At 45.7% G+C, this 11,231-nt stretch overlaps 1 protein-coding gene across 12 annotated transcripts in view; it reads right to left on the bottom strand.

Moving 5' to 3' along the window:
- The window catches only part of LOC103792162 (zinc finger protein 141-like), a 117,928-nt gene that overhangs the window by 87,509 nt on the left and 19,188 nt on the right, over nt 1–11,231 (bottom strand). Inside the window, exon 2 of one of the 12 annotated variants that reach the window (XM_035294427.3) lies at nt 792–918. The exons of the other annotated variants lie outside the window; for them this stretch is intronic. Coding sequence (XP_035150318.1) covers nt 792–918 — 127 coding nt within the window. The remainder of the gene's footprint in view (nt 1–791; nt 919–11,231) is intronic. 12 annotated transcript variants of the gene reach the window in all.

Here is an 11,231-nt window from a genome sequence, read left to right as displayed (position 1 = left end):
CTGTTTTATTTTAAAAAGTTAACATGACTATTGTTAGGGATTCTCCAATTACCAACCTAGTATATGTGAAGCAGAAAAGAGAAATTATGGAAGATCCTAGAAAATTAATTCAAAAATTGTTCCCTGACAGAATCTTTAAAATATTTAAATATTTTAAATCTGTAGGTTCCACTACCAAATACTACTGAATCAAAATAAGTGGTGCAAATTGTATTTTAAGATGTGGAAAACAATATTTCATGTAATTGAATTTCTAGAATTGCCACTAACCTAGAGTGGAAGACACAAATTAGTTCAAAAAAAGAGAAGGTTTATGTAAAGATGAAACATCTTAAAGATACTCTTTTTTTTTTTTTTTTTTTTGAGACAGAGTCTTGCTTTGTCACCCAGGCTGGAGTGCAGTGGCACGATCTTGGCTCACTGGGTTCAAGTGATTCTCCTGCCTCAGCCTCCTGAGTAGCTGGGACTACTGGCGAATCCCCGGCTAATTTTTTGTATTTTTAGTGAAGACAGGGTTTCACTGTGTTAGCTAGGATGGTCTCAATCTCCTGACCTCATGATCCACCCGCCTCGGCCTCCTAAAGTGCTGGGACTACAGGCATGAGCCACGGTGCCTGCCCAAGATATTCTTTTTTACACCAGCAAATTCCCAACAGTATCTTGAAGAAAGAAACTGAAATTAATCCACATAAATTTCAAATGTTCCCAAGAAGACATTCTACACAAATAGAAACTAAAACTCTGAGGGAGTATTAGGAATTGTGCAGTAAAGTTATTAAAGTTATCCTCACCCAGGGAGACCAGGTTTCTACAGTTCTCCAACATTACATCTCTATATAAATTCTGCTGGGTAGGGTCCAGGCATTTCCACTCTTCTGGAGAGAATTCTATGGCCACATCCCTGAATGTTAAGAGTTCCTGAAAATACATATGTATCAAGTGACAGAGTTCTTAATTTGACTACAGGTGAAATGAATTAAGAGAACTAGTTCTTACATGTGACTGAGTAGGATTATCTGCTTAAATAAATTTCAACACAGTAATGTTCTCTACAGTATTCTATAGCTCTGCAGAAAAAGGAAGGCATTCCAACATTTTCTGTTCCTGCAATAAAAATATGGGCTACACTGACATGACCCTACCAAAACCAAGCAGAGTAAGCCCTGTGACCTCTTGGAAAACAGATTGAACTCACCTCTCATTAAAGTATCTGGAAGTCCTCATGCTTGACCTTGGCCTCGCTGTAATTTGTGGGAAACTTAATTTTAAAAACAGAAATGTTTCCACCCAGAACAACAGACAGGATCTGTGGGGAAGACCCCAAGTGATGATTTCTCTTCAAATTGTGCAGGAGATCATATTGGAAGACTGGGCTGAGAGCCACTTAGCTAAGCATTGCCTCTCAAGCTTCAATGCCATATAAATTATATGATATTCTAGACCTCACGGTAACAAAATTTTGCAGGTTTGAACAGAGTCTGTGAATTAGCTTCTTATAGTTAAGTCTCCCATTAATGCTCATGTTCCTCCTCCTAGAACCATTATAGTACCACTCAGCTATAGAAAGCAGGCACAGCACACAGAGTCCCTTACACCAACACCCTTATCACAATACAGATACTTTTCATCTGAAGACAAGATCACCAATCATCATCCTGAAGCATGGCATTCTCGGCCTTTAAAGTTTACAGAGGCTGGAGATGGTGTCAATGTCTGAGTTGAAAAGAAAAATTAATAACAATAGTAGCCTGTAATTGCTGCATAATAAAGTTTACTGTCTTGTGTTCAATATAAAACCTAACCCCCAGCTCTGCTTGAAATTTACTAACTCCCTGTAAAATCTACCTTATCTATTCTCCCTACATTCTCAGCAAAGTTCCCAAGCATCTCAAGACTCCTGTTTTTCTTGCAGACTAGCAGCAAGGTCACAGGGCAAGACAACACCCAAAGAATGTGTAATGTGTTTCTCAAAATGCTATTTTCAAATGTAACATACATCACAAGACATGTCACAAATTAACTATTCTTTGTTATGGCTTCTGTAAACCTGTTAGCTGCTACATCATCCTGGATATGTAAAAGTCAAGCCCTGTCTTTGTTAGGGGCTCAGCCTTGGGATGCTAATCCACTGAGCCAGTGGCCACCTTAATAAAAATCCTCCTGTTTCACCATTGGTCTCTGGTCTCCTGAATATTCTATAACAGAGTAAGTCTGCATTTGAAAAACAACATGTGCAACTGCATTAATGCAATGTTTATGGAGCATGTACTATGTGCTCAGTAGTATGTCACAGAGCACTGTGCTGTGACACTAACATTATGTGTTAATACTCATAATGTGACATGGTAAAAGCCCCTCACCCTCACCCCCTGCCCAGGAGGTGGTTTACAGAATGTCCAAAGTCCACTGGCCCTTGGAATGTCCAAAGCCCCTTGCTCCCACCCCCGCCCAGGAGGTGGTTTATGGGCATAAAAGGTCTTGACACCCTCCTTTTGGGGCCACAGGTTAGAGAGACGCAAGTCCTCTGTGGCCACTAGCAATAAAGACCCTGTAATTTGGCCTGGTCTTTGTCTCAGTGGTGATTTCGCACTTGCTTGGTTACAATGGTTGGAGGCCCCAGTGAGATTTGTCCATCATCACTCAGACAAAATGCCTGGAGTTTCGCCCAAGCAGCTGCCCCCACCTCAGGGATCTCTAGGGGAGGCACCCCCTGACATGTTCCAGGGCCCCAGAGGGCGACTACCTAGCCAACATTCACACAAAATTCCTCAGGGTCCCGGGAACCTCCGGAGATAAGTCAGGTCTAGAAATGGGGGGAGGGGAAGCAGGGTGCAGAGCAGTCAGAAGCCTAGGTCAGGAGATCCAGATGCAGTCATTAGTCTCTGACTAGGCAAGCCTACGATGAGATGTCACTGAAGGCTCAGGTAATTCAGTTTTCGGTTGTCTTCCGTAACCTCGCTGTAAGTGAGAGAGTGAGTGCGTATATGTGTGATCCCACAGCCAGCAGGCTACAGTATCTGTGTACCTTCACCTGCGGTTCCACGGAGACATTATAGGGCATAACAGTGATTCGCCTCTGCAGTAACCAGGCCCAGGGTTTATATGGGTACACCCTAGCCAAGACACTCTGAAATATCCCTTCAGCGATGTGGCGGGGCAGGCATCAGATTGGTCTCTCACGGGGGACACCCACCTGTGTCTGTCTACCCCTCATGTGGTTGTGTCTTTACTGTAAATTCTCTAGTTTTCTAAGGTGCTTACCGACTGATCTGCAATGGTTTGTTGAGGCCTGCCTCACTAAGGCCAGATGATGTTTTCAATTGGTTAAATAACCTTTGGTTGCAGCGGACTTTCACTGATTTTATGCCCCTAAAAATAACTTTATTCTCCTTTCTTTTCCTCTTCCTCTTTCACCATTAGGCCCCTCCTTTTCTCATTTAAGTGTCTGGGAGGCAATTCTGCCCCCCGCCCCCGCGACTCCCTGGTGTTGGGAGGCTGACTGCCATCAACCAGTTGATACTGACTGGAAAAGGTTTTGTGATCTCTATGAGCTGTGGTGAATTAAAAATTCACACCCAAGGCTCGTCTGAAGGTAGTGAGTTATCTCAATTGATTGTTCACAGTCAGTTACAGATTGAACTCCTTGTTCTACTCTTTCCCCGCTTCTCACTACTGCACTTGACTAGTCTTTACCAAAGTGGTTTTTTTTTTATCTCCTAAAAGCTCACCATTCACCGCTCTGGTCCCACCCGGGTAACATCGACCCGCACCCCTGGCCACTTCCGCCCGTCTTCTTCCCTCGTGCCTATCAAGCCTGTTGCCCCCTCCTTACATAATCTTGCTACAGTAGCATACTTAAAACTGGTGCTGGAAAGGGCAAGGCACAAGTACAATGCTTTCCAGAACTGAGAGTACTGTAAAAGCAAACAGGTCCAGGTAACAACTGGCAGGTAAAAAAAAAAAAAAAAAAAAACAGATGGGATCATCTGGTTCCTGGCCCTGCACCCTCCTCTAATGCATGATGGTCAATTTCAAGGCTAAATTTTCAGGCCAATATGTGGTAAAACTAACCCCGAAAAAACTCCGCACTCTGTGTAAATTGGAGTGGCCATCGTTTAAGGTAGGGTGGCCAGACTCTGGGACATATAATCCCAAGGTAACCCAGGCTGTATGAAATGTGGTGACAGGTTCCCCAGGGCACCCAGATCAGTTTCCATACACTGACCAGTGGCTAGGCTTAGTTCAACAGCCCCCGCTTCACGGCTTAAACACTGCATAAAACAAGCTGGGCTACAAGTTATGCTGGCAGGCCCTAATTGAGCCCCTTCTGCGCCAGCCATACTTCCCTCCCCAGTGAAAGATCAGGAATTACCTCCACTCTACTCAAGGCCCTCTAAACCAGGGCCTCAGCACCCCCTTACCCCGGACAGCACCAGTAACCAACGCTGTCCCCCCCTGCACACCCACAGCAGGGCTCCACACCCACCAGCGGTCCTTCCTCTCTGAGAGGCACCCCTAACCGGAGAAAAGAATCAGGGCCACTCATTCTTTGTTCATATCCCCTTCTCATCAAGTGACTTATATAACTGGAAGGTAATAAAAATTAAAGAGAGAGCCAAACATCAGGTGCTGGAACAAGCTTTATTAAAAGCAGGGGAAAAGCTGCCAGGCGGCACCCAAAATTGGCGCACAGCACCCGTGGCATGGCAAAAGAAATTTTTATGGCCTGCAAGCCAGCAGATGCATCCAGTGTAAGGGGCTGTGCAGAAGGGGAAGGGCTGGGGAACTGCTAAGACAGTTCCCGGGAGGGGGTTGTGCTACGGAACTGCTGAAATAATTCCCGGGAAGGAGTTGTGCTGAAGAACTTAAAAGAGGCGGTGAGCTTTTAAAATGGAGTAACTTCTGTCAGAAGGGTCAACATCCCCTGTTCTCTGAGAAGCCCAAGGCTTTGACAGGGCTCTTGGAATCTGTACTCCAGACTCATCACCCCACTTAGGACAAGTGCCAACAATGATTACTGATTCTGTTCACCACAGAAGAAAGAAGCAGAATTAGACAGGAAAGCCCTGAAAGTCATCATAGGTCCAGGGGGAGAAACAGTAAAAAAAAAAACAAAAACAAAAAAATGAGACCAAATTGAAGAGGTTTTTCCCACTACCCGACCCCAATGGGACCCCAACACTTGGGGGGTCACCAGGCTCTGAACACTTTTCACCGGTATCTTTTAGCAGGGGTTAAGGAGACGGCTAGGTGGCCCATCATCCTCTACAGTGACTCAGGGTCCAAAGGAATTGCCGGCTGCTTTCCTAGAATACCTAGAAGAGGCGTGTGCAGTACCTAAACTCCTATAGACCCTGAGGTCCCAGAAAATCAGCGGGCCATTAACTTGGCCTTTGTCTCCCAGTCGGCTCCAGATATCAGGAAAAAGTTACAAAAATGATATGGATTCCAGGGAATAAATTTTTTTTTATAGATATGGGGTCTCTCCATGTTGGCCAGGCTGGTCTCGAACTCCTGACCTCAGGGGATCTGCCCACCTCAGCCTCCCAAAGTGCTGAGATTACAGGCGTGAGCCACCGAGCCCGGCCGCCAGGGAATAAATTTAATCAAATTGCTGGAAATTGCCCAGAAGGTTTTTAATAACAGGAATACTTCTGAAGCCACACAAAACAAAAAAGTTACTAAAGCAGTAATAGCAGCCCTGCAGGAAACACGAGTCATTCCACAAGGGCAGGAGACCTTACAAAAGGGCCCCGGTTAGGAAAAAATCAATGTACATATTGTAAACAAGAGGGACATTCAAAAATAAGTGGCCCGAGAAAAAAAGAAGAGTAAACACTCAAGAAAAGTCACTGAGGGCTATCCTCAATTTAGAGGGTCAGGACTGACGGGGCCAGGGCTCTTATTAGTTAAGCCCCCAGGAGCCCAGGGGTTACTTTAAAGATTGCGGCAAACCTATCCGTTTTTTAGTAAGCAGGGCAGCCCACTCAGTCCTTACTCAGCTTCTGGGACCACTATCCAGTAGGAAAACAGTCATCCAAGGGGCCACAGGAAAGATGACAACCAGTTCATGGACCACAAATAGAGTCGTTGACTTAGGCAACGGCACAGTTACCCATTCCTTTTTAGTTCTTCCAGAATGCCCTTACCCGCTATTAGGGCGGGACCTATTTCACAAACCTCGAGCAACCATCTCCTGCGAAAATCAGGCCTGCCTCTCTATCCCCGCTTTTGCCCTCCGTATCAAAAGCATCTCAGCAAATCCTCATCACTTGTGCTCTGTCAGACAACTATCTCTTGCAGGAAGCTTTATCACCAGAAACAAATCAGGCATCAACGTCAGACCTCCTCGGCCAGTACAGGAGAGTATACCCGGAGTGTGGGCTGAGACCAATCCTCCAGGTCTGGCAGAACACCGTACCCCGGCTGTGGTCCAACTGTTGGAAACGGCAGCTGCAGTCCAGGTACGACAATACCCAGTGAGTCAGGGAGCCAGGCAAGGAATTGCTCCGCACATAACAAAACTCCTGGAAGAAGGAATTCTCACCACCTGTAAGTCACCCTAGAACACCCCTCTGCTCCCTGTTCTAAAACCTGGCACAAATGATTACTGGTCAGTACAGGACTTAAGGGAAGTAAATAAAAGAGTAAAAACTGTCTACCCCACTGTCCCAAATCCATATACCCTCCTAAGCTTCCTGAACCCGAACCATCATTACTATACCATCCTGGACCTCAAGGATGCATTCTTTTGCATCCCACTGGCCCCAATCAGCAGACCCATATTCGCCTTTAAATAGAGGGACCTAGGGTCTTGGGGCAACTCACATAAACCCGGCTGCCTCAGGGATTCAAAAACTCTCCCACCCTATTTAATAAGGCATTTAGCCAGGATCTTGCCACCTTCCTGGCCGAGTTCCCTAAGTGTACTCTACTCCAATATGTAAATAACTTACTTCCGGCCTCAAAAACCCAAGAGGCTGGCAGGGAAGCCACCCAGTTGTTACTGTTAACCCTACAAACTCTGGGATATCTAGTCTCAGCCAAAAAGGCCCAACTCTGTCAACAAAAGGTTACTTACCTGGGCTATATCATAAAAAGGACAACCGGGTGCTGGCACCCAGCTGAGTCCAAGCCAGATACCCACTCCTACCACAAAACGCCAAGTTCGGGAGTTCCTTGGGCAGTAGGGTACTATAGGCTATGAATTTTAGGTTTTGCCAAAATAGCCAAGCCTCTGTATGCCTACACAGAAAGGAATCAACCCCTAATTTGAACAGTAGAAGAACAACAAGCTTTTGATAAACTTAAAGCCAGTCTGACCTTGGCCCCAGCCCTGGCCTTGCCAGATATTTCTAAACTCTTCCAGTTGTTTGTACATAAAAAAACAAGAAATCACAAAGGGGATGCTCACCCAGACATTAGGACCATGGTCCAGGCTGGTCACCTACCTATCAAAAAAACTTAATCCCGTAGCCTCTGGGTGGCCAGCCTGCCTTTGGTCCATGGCAGCAACAGCCCTGTTGGTAAAGGAGGTGGACACACTGACTCTGGGGCAGGAATTAAACCTAGTGGCACCCTATGCAGTAAAATCACTGCTCTGCGGGGCTCCAGGAAGGTGGATGTCTAATGCTCACATAGTACAGTATCAGGGTTTACTCTGAGACCAGGCCTGCATCAAGTTCCTAAAGACTACAGTCCTGAATCCAGCCACACTGCTGCCTAATAATAAGTCAGAAGAACCCACACATGACTGTCAACAAATAATAAATGTCATCCAAATCGCTCAACCGGACCTCACCAACATCCCTTTATGGAACCTGGAAGAGGTACTGTATATGGATGGCAGCAGTTTTATGGTCAACGGAGTCAGGTATGCGGGGGCAGCCGTAATCACCCTAGTGCGGGTCATCTGGGCCCAGGCCCTTATGAAACTTCAGCCCAAAAGGCTGAACTTACAGCCCTGATAAAAGCCTTAAACTGGCCGGTCGCAGTGGCTCACGCCTATAATCCCAGCACTTTGGGAGGCCGAGGCAGGTAGATCACGAGGTCAAGAGATCAAGACCATCCTGGTCAACAAAATGAAACCCCATCTCTATACTAAAAATACAAAAATTAGTTGGGCATGGTGGTGCGTGCCTGTAGTCCCAGCTACAAGGGAGGCTGAGGCAGGAGAATTGTTTGAACCCAGGAGGCGGAGGTTGAGGTGAGCCGAGATAGTGCCACTGCGTTCCAGTCTGGGTAACAACAGCGAAACTCCGTCTCAAAAAAAAAAGCCCTAAACTGGGCAGAGAGAAAGACTGTCACTATTTATACTGACAGCCGTTATACCTTCGCTACAGCTCATGTACATGGAGCAACATATAAAGAAAGAGGACTACTGACCTCAGAAGGAAAAGCTATTAAAAATAGAAAGGAAATTCTAGCCCTGTTGAAGGCTATATAAATGCCTAAGACTGTGGCACTAGTTCATTGCAAGAGACACCAAAAGAGCGATTCACCAGAGGCAAGAGGAAACAGGGCTGCTGACTTACAGGTCAGGCAGGCAGCCATAGGGCCAGTGAAACCACTGACCCCCCTTGTAACCCTGGCCGCCCCAGTTCTGCCCCCTACTCCGACATATTCCTCAGGTGAGAAAGACTTTGCAAAGGAACAGGGTACCACACAGGGCTCCACAGGATGGTGGATACTTCCAGATGAAAGCACTGTGGTCCCCAGGCTCTAGGACGGGCCCTAGTTAAGGACACACACCAGGCCACTCACTTAGGACCGACCAAACTAACGGAACTGCTAAAAACCAAGTACTATTCCCCATTTACATAAACTTATCAAGGAAATCACTACTCTGTGTGATTATGTGCCCAAGTAAATCCAGGAGGAAACAGGTCGAGCCAGGTAGGAGTGAGACTCAGAGGGACTAGCCCTGGGGAGAACTGGGAACTAGATTTCACTGAAATAAATCCCCCAATAAATGGCTATAAATAAATACCTCCTTGTGTTTATAAATATGTTCTCTGGATGGGTCAAGGCCTTCCCCACTAGGTCTGAGACTGCTTTAGTGGTCACTAAAAAAATATTACAGGACCTTGTTCCTCGGTTCAGCTTCCCTCTAACACTGGGGTCAGACAATGAGCCCGCCTTTACTGCACAAATTTCTCAGGGCCTACCCAAGGCCCTGGGTATATCCTAGAAATTACACTGTGCCTATCGTCCCCAGAGTTCAGGACAAGTCAAACGAATGAACTGGACCCTTAAAAAACTCTGATAAAGTTTATCTTAAAAACCGGTGAAAACTGGGTCAGCCTGCTTCCTTTTGTTCTCCTCCGCATCCAGTGCACACCGCATCAGAAAGGCTTCTCCCCTTTTAAAATCATGTTCGGCAGGCACCTCCCTTACTCCCCAGACCCGCGGATACTGTGCAAGCTGAAGTCCATAACTATACACTCCTTAAGTCCTTTGAAGCGCTCCAGTCTGTTTAATCCCAGGTACACCAGCTCATTAAGGACACCTGTCCCACCCCATTGGACCTCGCAGACCAGCCAACACACCTGCCAGCCTGGAAACTCTGTCCTTGTTAAAAAATTTGCCACCTCCGGCCTCACCCCACCTCCTTAGAAGGGACCCTAGATGGTTATCCTGACCACACCTACCGCACTCAAGGTGGGCAGACTAACAACCTGGATTCATCACACCCACGTCCAGGAAAAACAATGGAGCGTCAACCATTCATCCCGATTCACTAAAGCCAAGACTTGTGTGCTCTTCGTGGTCACCACCCTTGCCACCCTAATCAGTACTGTAAACCCCTGTAGCAAACCCCCCTTAAAACGCAACTACTATCAATAGGTCCTCACCGAAGGTTCTACTGGAAGAATTAATGATTTCATTCCTGTAACTAAAACAAGGGGGAAATGTGACATGGTAAAAGCCCCTCACCCTCACCCCCACCCAGCAGGTGGTTTATAGAATGTCCAAAGTCCACTAGCCCTTGGAATGTCCAAAGCCCCTCGCCCCCACCGCCCACCCAGGAGGTGGTTTACGGGCATAAAAGGTCTTGACGCCCTCCTTTCAGGGCCACGGGTTAGAAAGATGCAAGTCTTCTGCGGCCGCTGGCAATAAAGACCCTGTAATTTGGTCTAGCCTTAGTCTCAGTGGTCATTTCGAGCTCGCTGGGTTACAACAAGAACATCCTGGGAGGTGAGTACTACGTATGCAATACTTCCCAGGATTTAAGTGCAGGGCCCAGAATTTCCATTTCCTCTGTTTTCCTACCATTGACTTTAAAAAAAAATGTTCAAATAACAGCTCAGTATAAATAGATGGCAAAGAAATAGAAAGGAAGTATAAGTGCAAATCAGAGGAATTTATTTTTGTGTTTGTATTTAAGACTTGTAAAAAAAATACTGAAGTTGCAGGAATGGAGAACAGGTTGCTGGATGGGATGTCTCTAGAAACACTGATTTTAATTTTATAAAAAACAATTTAAGGCCCAAAAGTATATAGCATTTCCCCATTTATCTGCCTCTTTGTTTCAGGAAATTGTGAGTACCAGTTCTGGGGAGGCAGTAGGAACAGCCACCCCAAACTCTGATCTCCTCTAAGCAGTTTTGAGAGAGATTTCAGTGTGGGGTCAGACCTGGACAAGGTTCAGCAGAGGGTCGATCTGGACACCCTCTTAGGACAGAATGGGCCCTCGGCTTTTTATGCCACTAAGTATTTTCAGTTTTGTCTATGCTAAGCCTGGCCAAGAGAAGTTTGATTCACAGAGTTTGTGAAATTTTAATCTATTTTAGCCACTTCCCTGTCTCTTTTATAACATACGATAACAAGGAATTTAACCAAAACCCTTATGTTTCTCTACAGCAATTATATTAGCAGCTAAATATTTATTCTTAGCGAGGCAGAAACAATACTAACAATAACAACTTCTCTTCTGTCAATGAATGGTTTGTTCTGGTGATGGCATCAAAACTCACAAAACAATAAAAGGGAAGTAGCACAAATGAAGCTTAAGTCTCCTGTACAGTTTCCGTCTTTGTACTGAATACATGATGCTGAATTCAACCATTTATTCATGTGCTCTAGACAGCAAGTTCCTTTTGGGTAGGGACCATGACTGCTTCAGCTCTTTTTCTAATGACCATATGAAATACAAGCAATTAGCTTATTGATCAGTTTGAGTCTTCAGATATCCTCATTTTTCACCAAAAAACTAGAAAACTGGAGCAACT

The sequence above is a fragment of the Callithrix jacchus genome, chromosome 3, assembly GCF_049354715.1.
Source record: "Callithrix jacchus isolate 240 chromosome 3, calJac240_pri, whole genome shotgun sequence".
Lineage (NCBI taxonomy): Eukaryota > Metazoa > Chordata > Mammalia > Primates > Cebidae > Callithrix > Callithrix jacchus.
The sequence above is the reverse complement of the archived record's forward strand: the minus strand, read 5'-3'. Positions and strand labels throughout refer to the sequence as shown.